Source organism: Dreissena polymorpha, chromosome 5 (assembly GCF_020536995.1).
Source record: "Dreissena polymorpha isolate Duluth1 chromosome 5, UMN_Dpol_1.0, whole genome shotgun sequence".
Lineage (NCBI taxonomy): Eukaryota > Metazoa > Mollusca > Bivalvia > Myida > Dreissenidae > Dreissena > Dreissena polymorpha.
The window spans coordinates 102753370-102775518 of NC_068359.1; the positions used below are offsets into that span (position 1 = coordinate 102753370).

General features: G+C 35.6%; 2 protein-coding genes across 4 annotated transcripts in view; one reads left to right on the top strand and one right to left on the bottom strand.

Annotated features, from left to right (window-relative positions):
* Positions 1–3647, bottom strand: part of LOC127832654 (acidic fibroblast growth factor intracellular-binding protein-like) — a 57523-nt gene extending 53876 nt beyond the window's left edge. Inside the window, exons 1-2 of one of the 3 annotated variants that reach the window (XM_052358265.1) lie at positions 3545–3647; positions 2404–2505 (exon numbers count right to left, since the gene is read on the bottom strand). In XM_052358265.1, coding sequence (XP_052214225.1) covers positions 2404–2485 — 82 coding nt within the window. In that variant the 5' untranslated portion in view covers positions 2486–2505; positions 3545–3647. Of the gene's footprint in view, positions 1–2403; positions 2506–3330; positions 3510–3544 lie in introns of those variants that run through there. The other 2 variants (XM_052358267.1, XM_052358266.1) reach the window with 2 other exon arrangements.
* A 16-nt stretch (positions 3648–3663) lies between these two features.
* The window catches only part of LOC127832647 (DNA polymerase epsilon subunit 2-like), an 87241-nt gene continuing 68755 nt past the window's right edge, over positions 3664–22149 (top strand). Inside the window, exons 1-9 of the mRNA XM_052358249.1 lie at positions 3664–3774; positions 6362–6462; positions 7752–7827; positions 11543–11620; positions 12563–12656; positions 14257–14328; positions 14919–15002; positions 17357–17413; positions 19823–19944. Of these exons, the coding sequence (XP_052214209.1) occupies positions 3710–3774; positions 6362–6462; positions 7752–7827; positions 11543–11620; positions 12563–12656; positions 14257–14328; positions 14919–15002; positions 17357–17413; positions 19823–19944 (749 nt within the window). The 5' untranslated portion in view covers positions 3664–3709. The remainder of the gene's footprint in view (positions 3775–6361; positions 6463–7751; positions 7828–11542; positions 11621–12562; positions 12657–14256; positions 14329–14918; positions 15003–17356; positions 17414–19822; positions 19945–22149) is intronic.

The window sequence follows — 22149 nt, forward strand, 5'->3', positions numbered from 1 at the left end:
TACAGGCTCATCAGGGACGCCATTTTCCGCCCTTAACTGGGTTTTTGCTAAGAAGAGACTTTCTTAAACAAAAAATTCCATAAAAGCGGAAAGTGTAGTCCCTGATTAGCCTATGCAGACTGCACGGGTTAATCTGAGACAACACTTTACCACATGCATTAAGCCCAACTTGTTCACGGGACAAGTTCATTTGTAGATGGAACATATGACCCAAAATTCCTCTTTTAATTCAGAACTCCTGTTAAAAATGTTTTTATGTGTTATTGTCAAATTTGATCTTTGAACTCTACATAAGACCGTTACCTTTGTGACATGTGACATACTGTCTTCTACAGGTGGTCATTAATGATTAGTTATATATAAATTGCAAGATGAATGACGAAGTCACAATCTGTAAAAGCTATACTTAGGCCAAATTTGACCTCTAATTGTAAACTTTTTAGTTGAGACCTATTTATTTTAGCTTGATTGCATTGAATGGTTTATTTTGGAAAAATTTATTATTTGATCCATCAATACATGGCAAAGATATGGTTGAGACAAGAATTTAAAAAAACTAAAACACTGATACCAGTAATCTTTCAATGTCTAAAACAACGTACATACACATGTATACTTGTATACACAGATCATTGTAAATCTGTAACTTATTAATTATTTCTCTTGCATGCAAAATCTATCAGCAAACTTGCTTAAAACAACAGATGTGTTTGTCAGAAACACAATGCCCCCTATTGCGCCGCTTTGAAGCCATATATTTGACCTTTGTCATTGAAGGATGTCCTGGATGACCTTGACCTTTCACCACTAAAAATGTGCAGCTCCACGAAAAGTAAGCAAGAGATTGAATGGAGAAATTATTTTTATTTTTTTTTATTTTGACCTTTGACCTTGAAGGATGACCTTGACCTTTCACCACTCAAAATGTGCAGCTCCACAAGATACACATGCATGCCAAATATGAAGTTGCTGTATTCAATATTAAAAAAGTTATGATACAACTTTAACGAAGGTTAAAGTTTCAGGAAAGAAAAATACAATGATATTTGACCTTTGACCTTGAAGGATGACCTTGACCATGACTTTTCACCACTCAAAATGAGCAGCTCCATGAGATACACATGCATGGTAAATATCAAGTTGGTATGTTCAATATTGTTAAAGTAATCAAACTTTAACCAAGGTTAAAGTTTGGGACAGACAGACAGACAGACACAGACAGACAGACAGACAGACAGACAGACAGACAGACAGACAGACAGACAGACAGACAGACAGACAGACAGACAGACAGACAGACAGAACAAAAACAATATACCCCCGATCTATCGATCCGGGGGCATAAAAATATCATAAAACTTTATTTTCATACCCTTACTCGCATGACCCAGTTGACAATGATCATGCAGTCTTTATGAATGAAATCTCCAGTTGTAAAGACACACCTCCGCATTGGACCAATGAAATCACTCCTGTGTTTAAAATGTCAGTTAGTTGAAATGTATGTAAACAAAGGTTTTAAACGGCGCTGGACAGTTAGTCTTGATGCATAATGTAACGACAAGAACGGTAATAATGTTTTTTCATACGTTTTATTGAATTATGGTATCGAGGTACATGAACTTTGTAGGGAAGATGCCCTTTACTCCGTGAAGATTTCAGTCTTAAAGACTGCATGATCATTGTCAACTGGGTCATGCGAGTTGTGTATCGTATTATTTCTTAAAAGTTGACCCAGCATTTGTAAAAATATTGCAAGACATATACATTTCCAGAAAGGAAATTCATTTCTGCGCTGAATAAGACCGAGATCGTGAAAATCGCTGCACAATTGATGAAGATATGGCTGTTCTAAGCGATGCACCCCGTTTTGGGGGTGATTTTGAGTTACATACCTTGTTGTATATATATATTTGATAGTGATTTTTTTTTTTCATAAAATTTAATTTTTCATTATAATATGATTATTTTTCATTCAAAATGATGTTTTCACTAATTAATATCATAGCCACACGCTAACCACCTGTGACTTACATCTGTAATTATTACTCTGAAATTGTAACCATCTTTAAACAGCAATAATAAATTAAATCAAAATAATTTTAAATGAGCAACATACTCTAACAAATGTTATTTTGAAGATTGTCCCCTATACTTATCACAGCCAAATAAACCTCAAAAAACCTAGAATTCATTATCTCACAGTTGTTCATAGTTATCATATCAAAAACGATTACTTCAATCAGAGTCGCCCGCCTGAGCAACTTATAGTAAAAAGTTAGTTTGTATCCCTAACATAGGTGTCATTGGGACTCTGTATGATCGTCAAAGGGGGATCTAGACTGACCACTTAAGCCAGGTGACCGCAAGGTCAGGTTAGACAGTATCATGCATTTTTTTTACCAGACAATCCTTTCAACCACAGGTCGTACAGCTCGAAGTCTATGACAATGAAGTTGCCAACAAAGACATCTACGTAACTCATTTACAGCTCAATGTATGGACCTGAAAATAAAACAAATTATGTCACATAAATACTGTGACAAACATTTTTTATTTTGATTGATTGGGTAAAGGGAAAACATTTGACCAAAGAAATATATATAAATGTATTTTAATTGAACAAATCCTTAAGCATCCTTCAAATCCTGTCCAACATGTGCCAAAATTATGAAGGATATAATGTAATAACTGATAATTAAATCCCCAATTGTAACTTAAATATCATAAATATTAGTCATTTACAGGCTGCCAATAATTAAATGGAAAGCTCTTAGACAAATAAAGGAACACTTTGCTAATAAAAAGGGGCCCAGGTTGATATCCATAACAGTCCCATGAATCACGGAGCTTATATTGACAGGAGTTGAATCGAGTATTTGACCCTTACTGTAGTAAATTCAATTTTATGCAAAAATGAATAATCCGATTTTATCGATTAGCGTACATCGAAGCGCCCAAGTATACATTTTGATGTACCCACTCACATCTTTTTTTAAATTATTCTTTCATTTCTCGGCCGATTTTGACAAATTATATATCATAAAAAAGCCTATGTTTTGTAGTTTTCAGATAAATAAATATATATGTAGTTTTTCTTCTGGTTTGGGCAGCCTGGCGAGTTATAACTTTAACTTTTGCAAATATCATACTGTTTTAGAATCTAGATTTACGGTTAACATGTTTGTACATAAAACGGATTTGTAGCGTTCTTTTTACTTAAAATATTATTAAGAGTTATATTAAATTAGTTTTTCCCAAATCAGTGAACTTTTTGCAAGCAAACAGTCCGAATACAAGTCTTTCTCAAAATGGTAAAAAGAATCTTACCTGTATTAAAAAATTGTTATATTCGTCAAATACATTACCTGCTTACTAGTCAGAAATAAATCGATTGACATAAGTCATTATTATTAATGTGATGTTCAATAAGCGTCCACTGACAAAATTGAAGATTGGAATTAAATGACAACACGTTTCTATAGACTGCAACGCAAAATCGTATATAATAAACAATGTTTTAAAAAGAAATTGTTATATTTACATAAAAGATAGATAGATTGCACAATTATAAACAAAGTCTATATTGCTTGAAATTGCAAACACAACATCAACTTAAATCATCAGTGTTGAACAGACCCTTGTTTGTATTTATGCGATTATTACAATTTTAATATATTTCGTAATGTAAACACGCGGGAACGTCAAAATGTCAACAAAGATTAAATCACAAATTTCATCGTCTTTTAAGATGCACGGGCTTTCCCTAAGGAGGTGGGTTGAACATCAGTTTACACAAGTCATGTTAAGTTCAATGTCACGAACAGATTTTTCGATAATTCATATTAAAATCGTAATAGGGTTTGAAAGTCATCGCCACCATGAATATTCGTACCATTATTAGAAACGGATAGCCAGTAAAACTACAATAATACATAAACTTCAACTCTATCTATCTATATATACTGCTAGTCGCCAACAATTAGCATTACAAGCAGGTGCGTGTCAGTGCTAGGAAATTAAGGAAGAAGTGTATAGGAGATAAAAGTAATACATAATGTATTTGTGAGACATAGAAACAAAGGTGATAGTGTTAGTTAAAAGAAGGAATATACAGATAAAAGGTTAAAAACAGCCAACCTGCTTAGAAACTGTGGTCTAGTTTGGTCACCCCCAGCCTAAACTGGTCCAGGGTAGGTGCCTGTACAATATTGGCTGGTAGAGAGTTCCATAGGACAATAGTGGCTGGATAGAAGGAGAATTTATAGTAGTTGCTTGGAGTAGGGATTTGTCTGAATGAAAGAGGGTGCAAATGTCTAGTGAGCCGGGTCGGAGGAGTGACATAGGGAGGCATTGGTACAGCAACCAGTCCGTGGACAATTTTATAGAACATCAGTAGCCGGGAGTCATACCTTCTGTTCTCAAGTGAACGCCACCCTAATTTGTCTAGCATGTGTGTGACACTGTTGTGATATGAGTAATCATTTGTAACCCATCGAGCGGCCCTGCGTTGGACCATCTCGATCTTGTTTATGTTGTGTTGTGTGTGTGGGCTCCACACTGAGCTACTATACTCAAGTTGTGGGCGGACCAGGGTTTTGAAGGCAAATTCTCTAATGCGTGGGTGTTTTATGGGAATGTTTCGTTTGATGAAGTTTAGTGTTTGACTCGTTTTTATTTAATACCATGTTTCAATCAACATAGTTGTAAATTATGTTCCAACATTTATCGTCATTAAAAGTGTCAACATGAAGGTAGTTGCAATAATTAAATTCCCAGCTATTGACCCTCCAGGTCGCTGGGAGTTGCAACTGATTTTATTCATGTAAAGATGCCGCCCAGAATCCAGGCGGCACTTTAATCAGAAATATTAGCCAAATAAACTGTTTTCTGGCATAAATGAATTAAAATAGATCGTAAATATATCCATAATGCGCAAATAAAAACAACTTACATGATATGGTATGCTCGCTTAATATTGATATGAATCCAAAGTTTCAAACACTTTCATGGTTCATTTAAATGTGTTTGTTTTTGCAATGTAGAAAGCCAAGTATTCTAAATTCGAAAATACCCTATAGACTATCTCCGGAATCCTCGGCAAAATAGATCTCGTGTCTAATCTACTGTATCGTAATATACCGGCTATCTCCAGAGCATCCGTAAAATAGATCGAATCGTCAATTCAAAACTTCGGCTTTCCGTTCGATAACGGTTTTTGTATAAAGTTTTTTTTTGAGAATTAACAAGGTTTTCCGAAGGAAAAAACTGGTTATTAGATTGGCAAATGTCGGCTGGCGGGCGGAACAAACTGGTCTGGGCCATGACTTTGTCGTTCATTGTGAGATTTTAAAATCATTTGGCACATTTGTTCACCATCATAAGACGGTGTGTCGCACGAAAGAATTACGTTGATATCTCCAAGGTCAAGGTCACACTTTGAGTTCAAAGGTCGAAAATGGCCATAAATGAGCTTGTCCGGGTTATAACTATGTCATTCATTGTGAGATTTTAAAATCATTTGGCACATTAGTTCACCATAATTGGACGGTGTGTCACACGAAAGAATCACATCGATATCTCCAAGGTCAAGGTCACACTTTGAGTTCAAAGGTCAAAAATGGCCATAAATGAGCTTGTTTGGGTCATAACTATGTCATTCATTGTGAAATTTTAAAATCATTTGGCACATTTGTTCACCATCATTGGACGGTGTTATTGCACATAAGAATTACGTCAATATCTCCAAGGTCAAGGTCGCTACGACTAAAAATAGATTTATTTTGAAACAAAGGTGGTTAATTATAAATAATCAGTTCAGTTTGACTTAGTTTAAACCTATTTATTTTAGCTCGATTGCATAGAAAGTAATTGGTACTTATTTGAAATGCTCTCGAGTCCGTTTCCTGGGCCTAGAACCAGTACTTGGTGTCTATATGGGAGATCGAAAGAACGCTCCCACAGCGGGGATCGAACCCCTGACCTCCCGGTCGCAAGGCGGACACCATATCCATTACACCACGGCGACCTCAGTTTGACTTGTCTCCCTTTATCAGACTTTTTTTCAAATTGAAAACCTGGTTTTGTGACAATTTTTTCCCTTGTTTATATTGTATTTCGTGTAAAATATACATGTACTTTCATTCAAAACATAGTTTCTCTTCTAAATAAAACTAGTTTAACTGAAAATGTTGTTATTTTTTGAAGCTTCAAATAAATTGTGTTGCGTAAAAATAAGATCTGATGAAAAAGTGAGCAAAGTGGGGACCTAAAGTTGGCAGGGTGGGACCTTGGGACGGCCGTTTATGGCTAGTTGGGGCACTATTTAGGGTATTGACAAATGCAGTTTTGCCTATTTCAGTGAAGCCAGCAAATACTTAGTGGACGTTTTCTCGCAAGTGGACCAAGAGGAGTTTCAAGAATGGTTGGACAAAATAATTGAAATAGTGCAAAAGCAACCCTGTAAGTTTGTGATTGGAATAATTTATTTGACTTTTATATCAAAATAATGAAAAATGATTTAGTTATAAAAAATTTGGAAATTGAAGTAATATTTCATAATTTTCTAAGTGAATATCATTGTTTCCATACAGAAAGTAAGAATGTTGGTGCAACAAGAGGATATTTGTTTACATTCTATGTAGTTTTTTACAAAACAAATTGAAGTGATTGTGCAATATTAATATTCACTGATGTATTTATTATAAACAGAATTGTCATATTGACTGTGAACATTAATGTGATTGCTATATGCCTTTATGGTTATTTCAGTAATGTAATAGAATGTTTATGCCTCCCATAGGGTGGCATACAGCAGTTGAACTGTCAGTCCCTTTGTCTGTCTGTGTGTTCGTCCGAAAACTTTAACATCGGCCATAACTTTTGCAATATTGAAGATAGCAACTTGATATTTGGCATGCATGTGCATCTCATGAAGCTGCACATTTTGAGTGTTGAAAGGTCAAGGTCATCCTTCAAGGTCAAAAGTAAAAAATACAATCCATGGGAAGTTATAAGCTTTAAAAGGGAGATAATTTCTAAATCTGCCAAATGATATATTGAAATTTTATTTAAAAGCGGCGCAATAGCGGGCATTGTGTTTCTGACAAACACATCTCTTGTTTTTTTTATTTGTTAAAACTTTTCCAACAAAAATCAGTAATCAATCAGCATCCATTTTTTCTTATATATTTTGAAAAGTTGATAATGGATTCAGTAAACAGAATATCTGAAGGTCGGCAGACCCGATTTCAAATAAATCTTTAGGAATGTTCCTTAGATAACAATCCATTACAGTATTGTTAACAAGTGTCAATACCTATATGACATAGACAAATTCAAGATTCAATAACTACCATTCATTGGCAATCATTATTGAACTCAGGTTAGCGGCCAAGGGAGATCCTGGCTCTCTTGTGAAGTAATTCTTTACTATTTACCACTCAGAAGCTAAGTGAAATTGGCTACATGCAACCAGCATAAAACCAAAACAGTCTGCAAGAAACTTGCAAGCTTTTCAGGTGTTATGCTCTTTGCTGCTCACCAATATCTTAGGGTTTTAAATTAAGCTTTAAAGCTTGAATATAGTTTTAAGAGTCTTACATTTTATTAGATTTTCTTATTCAATACAGACTGGTCATAATGCATATCTGAAGGAAAAAGATTAAAACCATACTTATGTGTGTGACGGTATTGCTTTTACTTTCCTCCATTCTGGTACATGCACCTAACTCATGCTTCATTGGTTTCAGTGTCATCCACTCTAGTTGACAAGCACATCTGTGAGACAGCTGTACAGGAATGCAATGCAGAGCAGCATGACGAAGGGTCAGTCATGGCACTTGTGATGAATTATGTCTCTTTCTGGGAATACAGGGCTTAATGCATGATTGTAAAGTGTCATCCCAGATTAGCCTGTGCAGTCATCACAGGCTCACGAAGGATTCCTCTTTCAGTCTAAACTAGATTTTCTTTAAAGTAACACTTCTTCTCAAAATCAACGAAAATTTCGTACAGTATTTCGTAAAATAAAGCTAAACAATTAAAAATCATTGTTCCTAATGGCCATTGTCGAAATTTCAACGCCAGATGTGGTCTGGTAAAAATAGATGTTTGTGGATACAGAATGCTCGTTTTTATTATGGTTTTAACATGGTACCATTTTAGTGTTCGTGTGTCGTATCAATAGATTTATTCTCAGGAAATTAACATGGACTTTATTGTGGTCACAAATAAATAAAAATGAGCATTTTGTATCTACAAAAATCTATGTAATCACACCACATCTAGCGTTGAAATTGTGGCTATTGCTATAAGGAACACTGATTGTTTAGGTGTTAACCTAATTATACGAAATACTTAACGAAATTTTTCGTTGATTTTGAGCGTTATAGAGACTTTATGAAGACACTGCATGGCTTTTTCAGTCTTTAAAAACACAAATGTCTTTTTGAGGGTAGTAAAAATGATGGGTAGGGTCAAATACATAATTAAGTTTGAGCTTTATTGATCTTTATAAACTAACGTTGGGAATTTTTTTTTATAGAGTTGTTATCTTTACTTTTGTTCAAAACTTTCTGACCACATAACTTAAGAAACTTTACTAATTCATCATGAAACGTTTCATAAATTAAAATACTAAGTAAAGCAATTTTGTGCAGATGAAAAGTGGAAATTTAGTAGGCATTCAATGAACAAAAAGGTGTTATTAAGACATAATATGATGAAAAGTCTTTAGTTAATTACATGTATATAGAAATGGAGATGAAAATCACTGCCAAACAAGAGCTTAAATCAAATGCTTATTGCAATTAGCAAGCTGTCATCATAGGTCATTTCACGGGGATTTTGTCAGTTTGATGTTTTCTGTAGGATAATTTGTTAACCACTCGATACAAAGTTAACCCTTTGCATGCTGGGAAATTTTGTCGTCTGCTAAAATGTCGTCTGCAGAATTTCTAAAATTAGCATTTTCTTCGATTTTTTTCAAAGAATACTATCAGAATAGCAAACAGTTTGGATCCTGATGAGACGCCACGTTCTGTGGCGTCTCATCAGGATCCAAACTGTTTGCAAAGGCCTTTAAAATTCAGCTCCAGCGCTTTAAGGGTTAAGAGGAGCAAACTGGAATGACTTTGTAAATTGATTGTTTTTCCCACCATTTTAGGATTGAGGGGTCTCCCTTTGGATTGGGAAAAAAAGCGCACTTTAACTAAAATTCGGAAATTAGTGCTGTTGTTTTTGTTTTGCTAACAAATGCTTTAAGATTTAGTATACAATTGTTTTCAGTATTATATTTACTAATGTTCAAATTATATAGAGCTGAATGGGAGATGAAATGTTTTGACCTAAGATTTTTTTTTTTTGGAAACCTTCAATTGGGAATTTTAGGTGCCATTTGGGGAAAAAACACTTTCTTCTATTGGGAATGAGACCATATACCGGCTATGAATTTGAACGAGGAAAAACACTGACATTTGTCAGTCTATCTTTCTGTATATACAAATGTGTGAAAAGAAGTTATGACCACTAAGATATGTCAGCCATTTGAATCGCGCCAAATTTTTGCCTCAGCAATTCCAGTAATAGTTCCGGAACTATGTGCCCTTGAACTTATCCATGTGCATGTTTGTGCTACATGTAATTAACTTGTAAAAAGTATGTGGAGCAAACTCAACCTCTCCTACAATTCTTAAGCAATTTAATTGAATTTTTATATTTGAGCGGCATCATGCAGTAGTCGGGTGGTGGGGTAGTCGAGTGGTAACACTCTGGTCGGGGCACTGGAAATTTCAGAAATGCTTCAAGTGTTTCCCACCCACAGGCTTCCTGAAAAGTCCCCAAAAATGCCTGTCAACCCGACAGGCTGATGAAAAAGTTAGCCTGTCTGGACAAAAATTCACCTGACAGAACATCATGAGTTTATAATTGAATAATTAAGTAAAGTTGAACTCATATTTATTGCAATGTGCAGCCTGGGTATAAGTACACTTGATAAAGTAAAACAAAACACTTGCATGTTCTAGTGATTACAATGCATGATGGACAACAGCTTTAATTCTAGTCAGACTTAAAGGAAAATGTATATTTTTTTAGGGATCAGATGCATGTAATAGGCTATTTTATCAGATTTATGTCTGGGGACAAGAAGGCCTCACATCAACATTCTTAATTTACGAAGATTTTCAGTGGATTGAAAATGCTTAATTTATGAAGATTTTGAGGGGATTGAAAAGAATCGTGTTTAACTCACATGTTTAACTCGCAGATTTCAACAAGTCTCTGCTCATCTGCATTCTTGGTTCCGAAGTAAACTGTGATGTTTCCATAATCCCATTTAAATGTTTACAGTTTCGCTTCATATTGATTGTTTTTATATGGCACAGTGATATGTCAGACCAATGAAATTGACATTGTCGAAAAAACAACAAATGGAGAGCATTCTTAAGAACTAGTGAGGCATTAGTGTTCTTAATCACAAAAAGGCTAGACATTCACGAAAATGGTGATTTTAATGGGGGAGTTTTCATTCTTTTGGCAAGTATTTGACTTTTCGGTATTTAGTCATGAATTTTTTTGCCTGTCACAAGGACCGGCGATATAAGAATTTCGCCAGACCATAAAGAATTTTGCTGGACAAAACCGGCAGTCTGGCCTTTTCAGGAAGCCTGCACCCAACTAGAGATGTACTGGTATGAAACCCAGGTAATTCTTGCGTGTATTGGTGCTATACACTGAGCACGTAAAAGAACCAAGGGATCTATTTGCAAAGAGCTAAGTTATCGCATCCGGATTTCTTGTATCTCAATACTGTCTCTTTTGCTTGCTGTCTCTTCAGCAAAACCAAAGGACCCCATTGGAAATAAGTGCTTGCACTTTCATGGGTTATCCTTGTCTGCAAGGTCAAAAGAAATACTACTACTACATGCAAAAATGGGTCATAAACATTATGCTTATTAGCTCCAGACACGCCTGCCTAATAGCACAGTCTGGTCAGAAGATACAATGTGGACTTCAAAATCACACAAAGTTTTGTTGTCTCAATAGCAAACAAGATGTGGACTTCAAAATCACACAAAGTTTTGTTGTCTCAATAGCAGACAAGATGTGGACTTCAAAATCACACAAAGTTTTGTTGTCTCAATAGCAGACAAGATACATGTAGCTCCAGACCAGTCAGAGTGGACGCAATTCTTGCTGAATATGGCATAAGACCCATTTTCGCATGAAACGGGTCATAGATCATCACCTTGAATTGTAGATATGCTGGACTCAATATTCAAGCATAGTGATTGGCTTATTCTTTGAACTTATCTATGGGCATTGCTGCAATGTAATGTGTCACTTTGCTTCTGTTTGATTTGCATTTGCTTTTGAAAGCACAAGCATATTATTATAATGTTGATTGAAATTAAAAAGATATGTACATGCTGTCTTTAAAGAAGTGTCAAGAAGCCCATGTTCAGCTTTTGACATATAGTTTAAAAAACAACACTTTTATGTATTAAATGGTTAAAGATTAAAGATTCTGTTTTTGTTTCAGTGACAAGATATTTTCTGTGATAGATGCATTTTCTGTGCCAAGATTTACTTATAAGAAGGACAGGAAAAAGTTTATACCGTAAGTAGAGTTACATGTACACAATTCATTACCCCCCCCCCCCCTCAAGTTGAGCAGTTGTCAGTTACTTGCCCTTGATTAATCATTGTCGGCTCGGGTACTACTTAACTGTACCCTGGGTACTCATAAGTATACTTAAATGTACCCTGAGTACGGAAAATATACTAAAGCGTACACGGCTAATTTAGACTATGCCCGAGTTTTATTACCACCAAAAATCTGAAGTCGTCAAATGCACTACTGAATAGGAAAACAAACTCTCTTTAAACCAAACCTGCCTCCACATGTTTTTTTTTAGTATCTGTTATGAGAATATAGAGGCCATTTTACAAAATATTGACAGAAATAATAATATAATTAATTTGAAAATAAAAGCCAACAATAACCAATTTAGTATTACAATGCCAGGGTACATTTCAGTATATTTTCCGTATCTGAGGTATATTTAAGTATACTTCAGAGTACCAGGAGTACATTTAAGTAGTACCCAAGCCTACAATGACCAATCAAACGTTACTGGCATACTTATATGTACTTAATATTGGTAAACCTGATGACCTAGGAAAAGTTTGAATAGGTTCATTGGCAGCGGCTGTTATAGGACTGCAATACTTTTGAAAATAGCAGCAAATCCCAACAAACAAACAAACACTTCTCATTTGCAAGATGGCATTGAATAATGTTTAAATGGAGAAGTGATTCCTTTAAAGCAATAGATAAGGCGAATATTGTGAAAACACTATTCTCAAATTCTAAATTTATTTTTAGATGTCTATTTAATAGTTTAAGGAGATATAACCCATCAATCTGTTTCTGAGTATTCTAGTGTCTCAAAATAGTTTCGGTAAAGTTTTGATGTGTACATTTCATGTATATTATTAATGAGGATAAAGTCAAATATCTATAGCCAACATGGTCAATCTAGTTTTCCTTTGTGTACAGTAGCTCCACGCTGGGTACCCTACCCCCCTGTCTCCATGGTAATGCAGACGACAAGGCAAACCTGTTCAGAGAGCGATACACCATTCTGCAACAGGTGAGATAATCTTAGATTTACTGTTTGTTAACCTGCAATAGGTGAGATTATATTAGATTTACTGTTTTTTAACCAGGTTTTCCGAAGGAAAAAACTGGTTATTAGATTGGCGAATGCGGGCGGTCTGGCTGGCGGGCTGGCAGGCGGGCGGAACAAGCTTGTCCGGGCCATAACTATGACGTTCATTGTCAGATTTTAAAATCATTTGGCACATTTGTTCACCATCATTGGACGGTGTGTCGCGCGAAATAATTACGTCGATATCTCCAAGGTCAAGGTCACACTTTGAGTTCAAAGGTCAAAAATGGCCATAAATGAGCTTATCCTGGCCATAACTATGTCATTCATTGTGAGATTTTAAAATCATTTGGCACATTTGTTCACCATCATGGGAAGGTGTGTCGCACGAAAGAATCACGTCAATATCTCCAATGTCAAGGTCGCCACTGACTAAAAATAGATTTTTTTTTAAAACAAACTTACAAAGGGGGTTAATTTTGTTTGTTCATTTCAAAAGTTCAGTTTGAGTTTTCTCCCTTTATCAGATTTTTTTTTCACAATGAAAACCTGGTTTTGTGACAATTTTGTCCCTTGTTTAAAATCTGCAACAGGTCAGATAATCTTACATTTACTGTTTTTATGTCCCCCACCACTATAGTGGGGGACATATTGTTTTTGCCCTGTCTGTTGGTTGGTTGGTTTGTGTGTTTGTTTGCTCCAACTTCAACATTTTGCCGTAACTTTTGGAATATTGAAGAAAGCAACTTCATATTTGGCATGCATGTGTATCTCATGGAGCTGCACATTTTGAGTGGAAAAGGTCAAGGTAATCCTTCAAGGTCAAAGGTCAAATATATAGCTTCAAAGCGGCGCAGAAGGGGACATAGTGTTTCTGACAAACACATATCTTGTTTTAACCTGCAACTGGTCAGACCATAGTACATTTACTGTTTGTCAACCTGCAACTGGTCAGACCATAGTACATTTACTGTTTGTCAACCTGCAACAGATCAGACTATATAACATTCACTGTTTATTAACCTTTTCAGCGCTGGAACATTTTAAAGGCCTTTGCAAACAGTTTGGATCCAGATGAGACGCCACAGAACATGGTGTCCAATCAGGATCCAAACTGTTTGCTATTTTGAAAGTATTCTTTGAAAAAAAAATCGAAGAAAATGCTAATTTTAGACATTCAGCAGACTACATTTTAGCAGACGACGTATTTCCCAGCATGCAAAGGGTTAACCTGCAACAGGTTAGTAGAACTAAGGTTAACTGTTTGTTAACCTGCAACAGGTAAGATGAAATTAGGTTTAGTGTTTGTAAACCTGCACCAGGTTAGATACAATTGTATACACTGTTTGTTAATGTACAATAGGTAAGATGAACTTGTTCTTACTGTTGGTTAATGTGCAACATGTTTCATATCTAATAATTATATAAACTGTTTATTAACCTGTACTGATGCAGAACATGTTTGTGCGAAAATACTAGTTTTAGCATAGTCCAATTTTGCATTTGTAACAAAGCATTTGTTTAAGGTGTTGTTAAGTGCTAGGGCTGATTTGAATATGACCAGATTTCTTACTGATTTCAGAGGACATTGAGACATGACCTGTTCACCCCTCCAGCCCTGGGCAGCACTCCAACGGAATCTAAGAAATTTCAGGTACAACTCATGCCTGTGTTTCTGTGTGTGGGTGTTTGTGTTGATTCCTGCTTCAAGATGTTCTTTTAAAATTTGATTGTATGAATCTTGAGTAGTTGTTGTGCATAGTGTTTCTATTACAGAATGATTAGTTTTAGTGAACCTTTTGAAATTGTTAGGATAATTGTTACGCAGTACACAGTTTATTCCCTTTGGGCAATTACCTCCTCATAATTTTCATACCACTGGGTTTATTCCTAATAAATGAAAAGTAGATCTATATGCTGTACATGCAATATGAAGAAAAATCTATATATATTTGTTTAATATTAATCCTTTCCCACTCAGAGGCAAAGTGAAAATGGATATGTGCAAACAGCATAACACCATGACAGCCCGTGAGTAACTCGCAGTCTGTTCAGGTTTTATGCTGTTTGCAGCTCATCAGTATCTATGGGTTTGCAATAAAGCCTTTAAAACTTGAATACAGTAAGAAAGGTCTTAAATTAAATTTAACTGTCTAAGGGACTACAAATGTGTGAAAATACGGACCTAAGGGGTAAAGGGTTAATACTTATTATAATCGTTATTAACCATGAATTATATTACAGTTGAAGCCTATAGAATATCTTCTGGGCACCACTGCTAAGCTGGGGGAGGTCATTGTGTTGGGGATGCTTACACTGTTGAAAGAGGTTGGTTTACTGACTGCAATGATATGAATGACATACTGTTTAACCCTTTGCATGCTGGGAAATTTGTCGTCTGCTTAAATGTCGTCTGCTGAATTTCTAAAATTAGCATTTTCTTCGATTTTTTCAAAGAATACTATCAGAATAGCAAACAGTTTGGATCCTGATGAGACGCCACGTTCTGTGGCGTCTCATCTGGATCCAAACTGTTTGCAAAGGCCTTTAAAATTCGGTTCCCGCACTGAAAGGGTTAAAACAGCAAATAAAATAAAATAAAAAAAGAAATAAGAAAATGAAGCATGTGTTGAATATTTTTCTAATGATATATAGGCTGAGTTTTAAATTGGAATGGGTCCCTTGAAAAACAGGGCTTAAAAAGACCGTCAACGACAAATGACTAAAAAAAGAAAAGCTCTAAAAAAAACGTTTTTTTTACAATTATTAGTTTAAATTGATTAAAATATCATGACTGGTTTATAACATTACTTGAAAAAAGTTGTTAAGTACTCATCTTTTCAGTAAATTCGGTCATAAATTTAACTGGGTACAGGTACCAGGTAACTACCAGTTAACTATAAATTACGCAAGTAGATTGATCATCATCGTCACGTGGTAAAACCAGGAAGGCAAATTGTGCATGCGCAATGAATTGTATTTATTTTATATATAAAATGATCAATCTACTTGCGTTATTTATAGTGTGTATATCGTTATGTCACCTATTTTCGCGATGTACTTTTGATTTCACATCGCAAAATTTTATTACCAAATACAATGTATACTGAAAATATAAAATTTTTCAAGTAATGTAATGTACCAATGGTGATATTTTAATCAATATAAACTAATAATTTAAAAAAAATACGGTATTTTAGAACTTTTATTTTTTCATCATTCGTGGTTGACCTTCCCTTAAAAGGGCGCATGGCAGTGTTCCTAAAATGGCAATGGTTGAGCCTTGGGAACGCTTCAGAACACACTTGTTGTGTTTTCTGCATAAAAACTTCATAAAAAATGTATTAACATGGAATCTTAGACAAGTTAAAAAACGGTTTGGGCTTAAAATGAATGTCAGAAGCCTCATTTATCATAAATACATCACAAATGCTTCTTAGAATAGTAAAGTTCTTTTATTCTCAAGTGAGCAACCTTGGGCATTTGGCATTCTTTTTATGCCCCTGGTAGGGTGGCATATAGCAGTTGAAGTGTCCGTCAGTATGTCAGTATGTGTGTATGTCAGACTGTCCGTCCGTCCAAAAAAAACCCTTAAACGTTGGCCATAACTTTTGCATTATGGAAGATAGAAACTTGATATTTGGCATGCATGTGTATCTCATGAAGCTGCACATTTTGAGTGGTGGAAGTTTAAGGTCAAGGTCATCCTTCAAGGTCAAAGGTCAAATTTTTTTTTTTTTAATTTCAAAGCGGCGCAATAGGGGCCATTGTGTTTCTAACGAACACATCTCTTGTTAAATTATATTATTACTAAAGCCTCGCCATTCTTTTATTCTAAGCTTTTTATTCTCACCTTGATATTTTACACAAAGAAAGGGAAGTAATCTGTTATTTTGATTATCATAACTCTACGTCCCCATTTCAAAGGAATATAATCTTTACAATGCTGCATTTTTTGCGGGAATGAATATGATGTTTGATGTGCTAATAATGACATTATGAGCATTTGCACTAACAATTAGTTAATTGTTTTTTTTGTGCTATTTTTGTTGCTTTTTGTGTCTATAATATATAACATCTTGGTTGTTTGATTTGATGACCATTGTTTATTCCAAGAAATATTACCTACTTTCAAATATTGACTGATTTCGTAATATGTCTTGTATAAAAGACATTAAAATTAAAGAAATAATGTTTGTTCAATATTTGCACAACTAAATGAGTTTGTACAACGTGTTTAATTTAATAACTTTACATTTCAAGTTTTTTTAATTGGCTAAAGTTATATGAATCCTTTCAGAGCAGACTTTGTCATTGCTTATTGTCATATTTTTATAGTATAATTAATTTATTGAGAAGAGACTTAACAAAAATGTTCCTGCACGAAGAAAGTGGCATTACTGACAAGCCTATGCGGACTGCACAGGCTTATCTGGAACGACACATGCACATGCCATACATCCTGTTTTTCCAGACACTTGTTTATTTAGTTTCTAAGTGCTTTTACTATTAAACAGTACAAGAATGTGTGAGCTTTAATTGATTTAGCAACATTTATGTTAAAAAAAAAAATTGAACATTTGTACAACAATTAATTCAAATCAGGAGTCTGCAATAGGTTGACACTATGGGATCCTCGCTTTATTGAGAGATCAACATTCAGTATTTTATTGGTGTTTCAGGGCAAGTGGTATCTGGAAGATCCTACTGGAGTCGTACAGATCGACCTCTCAAAAGCTGTATCCTTTTGAAAATTGCGATATGAGCAGTCTGCACAGGCTTATCAGGGACAACAATTTCCACTTCCCTTCTCTTTTAAACCAAAGTCCAAAATCATCAGGCATTGTTTTCCCAGCGTGCAGCTCATTAAGTATTGAATATCTTGTTAGGAGAACTGGTATACATGTATTAATAATTCAGAAATTTCATTAGTTTCTCTTATGTATCAGCATCTTTTGAATAATGATGGCAAGGCACTTTTTGTTACATCTCTCCCAGTTTGAATGATGATGGTTTGGCACTATGTGTTTCATTTCTCCCAGTTTGAAAAATGATGGCAAGGCACTATGTGTTGCATTTCTCCCAGTTTGAATAATGCTGTTATGGCTTTTTGTGTTACATTTCTCCCAGTTTGAATAATGCTGGTAAGGCACTATGCGTGACATTTCTCCCAGTTTGAATAATGATGGCAAGGCACTTTTTGTTACTAATCTCCCAGTTTGAATAATGATGGCAAGGCACTATTTGTTACTAATCTCCCTGTTTGAATAATGATGGCAATGCACTATTTGTTACATTTCTCCCAGTTTGAATAGTGATGGTAAGGCATTATGTGTTACATTTCTCCCAGTTTGAATATTGATGGTTAGGCACTATGTGTTACATATCTCCTAGTTTGAATATTGATGGTAAGGCACTTTGTGTTACAACCCTCCCAGTTTGAATAATGCTGGTAAGGCACTATGTGTTACATCTCTCCCAGTTTGAATATTGATGGTTAGGCGCTATGTGTTTCATTCCTCCCAGTTTGAATATTGATGGTAAGGCACTATGTGTTACAGCACTCCCAGTTTGAATAATGATGGTAAGGTACTATGTGTTTAATTTCTCCCAGTTTGAATAATGCTGGTAAGGCACTATGTGTTACATTTTTCCCAGTTTGAATAATGATGACAAGGCACTATATGTTACATTTCTAGCAGTTTGAATAATGCTGGTACGGCACTATGTGTAACATATCTTCCAGTTTGAATAATGATGGCAAGGCACTTTGTGTTACATTTTTCCCAGTTTGAATAATGATGACAAGGCACTATATGTAACATTTCTAGCAGTTTGAATAATGCTGGTAAGGCACTATGTGTTACATTTTTCCCAGTTTGAATAATGATGACAAGGCACTATATGTTACATTTTTCCTAGTTTGAATAATGCTGGTAAGGTAATATGTGTTACATTTCTCCCAGTTTGAATAATGCTGAAAAGGCACTGTGTGTTACATTTCTCCCAGTTTAAATTATGCTGGCAAGGCAATATGTGCTACTTCTCACCCAGTTTGAATAATGCTGGTAAGGCACTATGCGTGACATTTCTCCCAGTTTGAATAATGATGGCAAGGCACTATTTGTTACTTATCTCCCAGTTTGAATAATGATGGCAAGGCACTATTTGTTACTAATCTCCCAGTTTGAATAATGATGGCAATGCACTATTTGTTACATTTCTCCCAGTTTGAATAGTGATGGTAAGGCATTATGTGTTACATTTCTCCCAGTTTGAATATTGATGGTTAGGCACTATGTGTTACATACCTCCTAGTTTGAATATTGATGGTAAGGCACTTTGTGTTACAACCCTCCCAGTTTGAATAATGCTGGTAAGGCACTATGTGTTACATCTCTCCCAGTTTGAATATTGATGGTTAGGCGCTATGTGTTTCATTCCTCCCAGTTTGAATATTGATGGTAAGGCACTATGTGTTACAGCACTCCCAGTTTGAATAATGATGGTAAGGTACTATGCGTTTAATTTCTCCCAGTTTGAATAATGCAGGTAAGGCACTATGTGTTATATTTTTCCCAGTTTGAATAATGATGACAAGGCACTATATGTTTCATTTCTAGCAGTTTGAATAATGCTGGTACGGCACTATGTGTAACATCTCTCCCAGTTTGAATAATGATGGCAAGGCACTTTGTGTTACATTTTTCCCAGTTTGAATAATGATGACAAGGCACTATATGTAACATTTCTAGCAGTTTGAATAATGCTGGTAAGGCACTATGTGTTACATTTTTCCCAGTTTGAATAATGATGACAAGGCACTATATTTTACATTTTTCCTAGTTTGAATAATGCTGGTAAGGTACTATGTGTTACATTTCTCCCAGTTTGAATATGCTGTAAAGGCACTGTGTGTTACATTTCTCCTAGTTTAAATTATGCTGGCAAGGCAATATGTGCTACTTCTCACCCAGTTTGAATAATGATGGTAAGGCACTATGTGTTATTTCTCCCAGTTTGAATAATGATGGTAAGGCACTATGTGTTACTCTCCCAGTTTGTGTCAGAACATCTGTCTAAGCAGGGAAATTCCTGTCCTATGGACACATTTTGTTTCTTGACATAAGCCTTGACAAGTTTTCCAGAACTTCCACACAGGTTTATTCACAGAGAACTGTTTTGTGTTAGCTGAGGGATGGTACGAAGATGAAGTATTCCATGTGAACGCCTTTGGCTTTCCTCCACCCGAACCAGCCAAAACTACAAGGTATTCACTCTTTGTATTGCAAAGTCTTTTAATTAAATAATTAGCCTCATTCTTAGAAAACTGTTCTTCATGCATGTGCGATAAGTGTTCTTCCAGATAAGCCTGTGTTATCGGCACAGGCTAATCATGAACAACATTTTCCCCTTTTGTTGAATTTTTTGTTGAAAAGAGGTTCTTAACAACAGTTAAGTGTAGGTAGAAAGTTTTGTCTCTGATTAGCCTGTGGGGACTGCACAGGCTAATCTGGGACAACACTTGGGGCTCATGTATTAAGCCCAGTTTCTCCACAACAAGGAGAAGGCCTTGTCTGGATGGAGATACAACTGGTAAGGCTTGTTGAATATACAGTAGCGCATGTCTAAGCAAAAGTTTGTTTCCCATCACCATTTGCAATATTTTCAAGAGCTTCACTGCCAAAATGAAGTAACACAATGTCTGGTAGTCTAATTAGCAGACATTATGATTGCTTACTAGAGTGTACAGATCCAGATGTGCAGATGTTATAAGACATATTTGTGCATGATGCGATATTATTACCCAGGAAACTTGATTCTGTTTGTATGCACAGGGGACAGAGCACTGGTTCTAACCAGCCCACCACCAAGTACTGCATCTACCCATAATGTTCTTTAAGAGTGTCTTTATTAGCGTATTTGGTGAAACAAAAAAATAAAATAATTGTTAACTAAACACTGTTCCAACACAGGACATTTTTTGGTAATATAAGCTACTTGACTAATGTAGTAACACTAACCCTTTTCCCACTCAGATGAAAACAAAAAAATGGCTGTATGCGAGTACCATGCAGGCTGTTCAGGATTTATTCTGTTTGCTGCTCACCAGTATCTTACGTTTGGAAATTCATTTTTTAAAACCTTAAACTATTAAGAAAGGTCTTTCATTTAATTATACCCCCACAAACGAAGTTTAGGGGGGTATATAGGAGTGAACTTGTCTGTCGGTCGGTCTGTCTGTCTGTCGGTCTGTCTGTCGGTCAGTATAAAGTGTCCGCTCTCTAATTCAAGTAGTTTTCATCCGATCTTCACCAAACTTGGGCAGAAGTTGTATCTACATGATGTCTAGGCCAAGTTTAAACATGGGCCTTGCTGGGTCAAAAACTAGGTCACGGGGTCACTTAGTGCGTTTTAAACATTCAACATGTTGTCCGCTCTCTAATTCAAGTAGTTTTCATCCGATCTTCACCAAACTTGGTCATAAGTTGTATCTAGATGATCCTAAGGCCAAGTTCAAACATGGGCCTTGCCGGGTCAAATACTAGGTCACGGGGTCACTTAGTGCTTTTTTTACCATTTAGCATGGTGTCCTCTCTCTTATTAGCTCATCTATTTTTTGAAAAAAAATTATGAGCTATTGTCATCACCTTGGCATCGGCGTTGGCGTTGGCGTCGGCGTCGGCGTCCGGTTCAGTTTTGCGTTTAGGTCCACGTTTCTCAGAAAGTATCAATGCTATTGCATTTAAACTTGGTACACTTACTTACTATCATGAGGGGACTGGGCAGGCAAAGTTAGATAACTCTGGTGTGCATTTTGACAGAATTATGTGCCCTTTTTATACTTAGATAATTGAAAATTTTGGTTAAGTTTTGCGTTTAGGTCCACTTTTCTCAGAAAGTATCAATGCTATTGCATTCAAACTTGGTGCACTTACTTACTATCATGAGGGGACTGGGCAGGCAAAGTTAGATAACTCTGGCATGCATTTTGACAGAATTATGTGCCCTTTTTATACTTATAAAAATTGAAAATTTTGGTTAAGTTTTGTGTTTAGGTCCATTTTATTCCTTAAGTATCAAAGCTATTGCTTTCATACTTGCAGCACTTACTAACTATCATAAGGGGACTGTGTAGGCAAAGTAATGTAACTCTGACTGGCATTTTGACAGAATAATGTGCCTTTTTTATACTTAGACAATTGAAAATTTGGTTAAGTTTTTTGTTTAGGTCCACTTTATTCCTACAGTATCAAAGCTATTGCTTTCATACTTGCAACACTTATTAACTATCATAAGGGGACAGTGCAGGCAAAGTTATGTAACTCTGACTGGCATTTGGACGGAATTATGGGCCCTTTATACTTAGAGAATTGAAAATTTGGTTTTGTGTTTTGGTCCACTTTACCCCTAAAGTATCATAGATATTGCTTTCATACTTGGAACACTCGCAAACTATCATAAGGGTACAGTA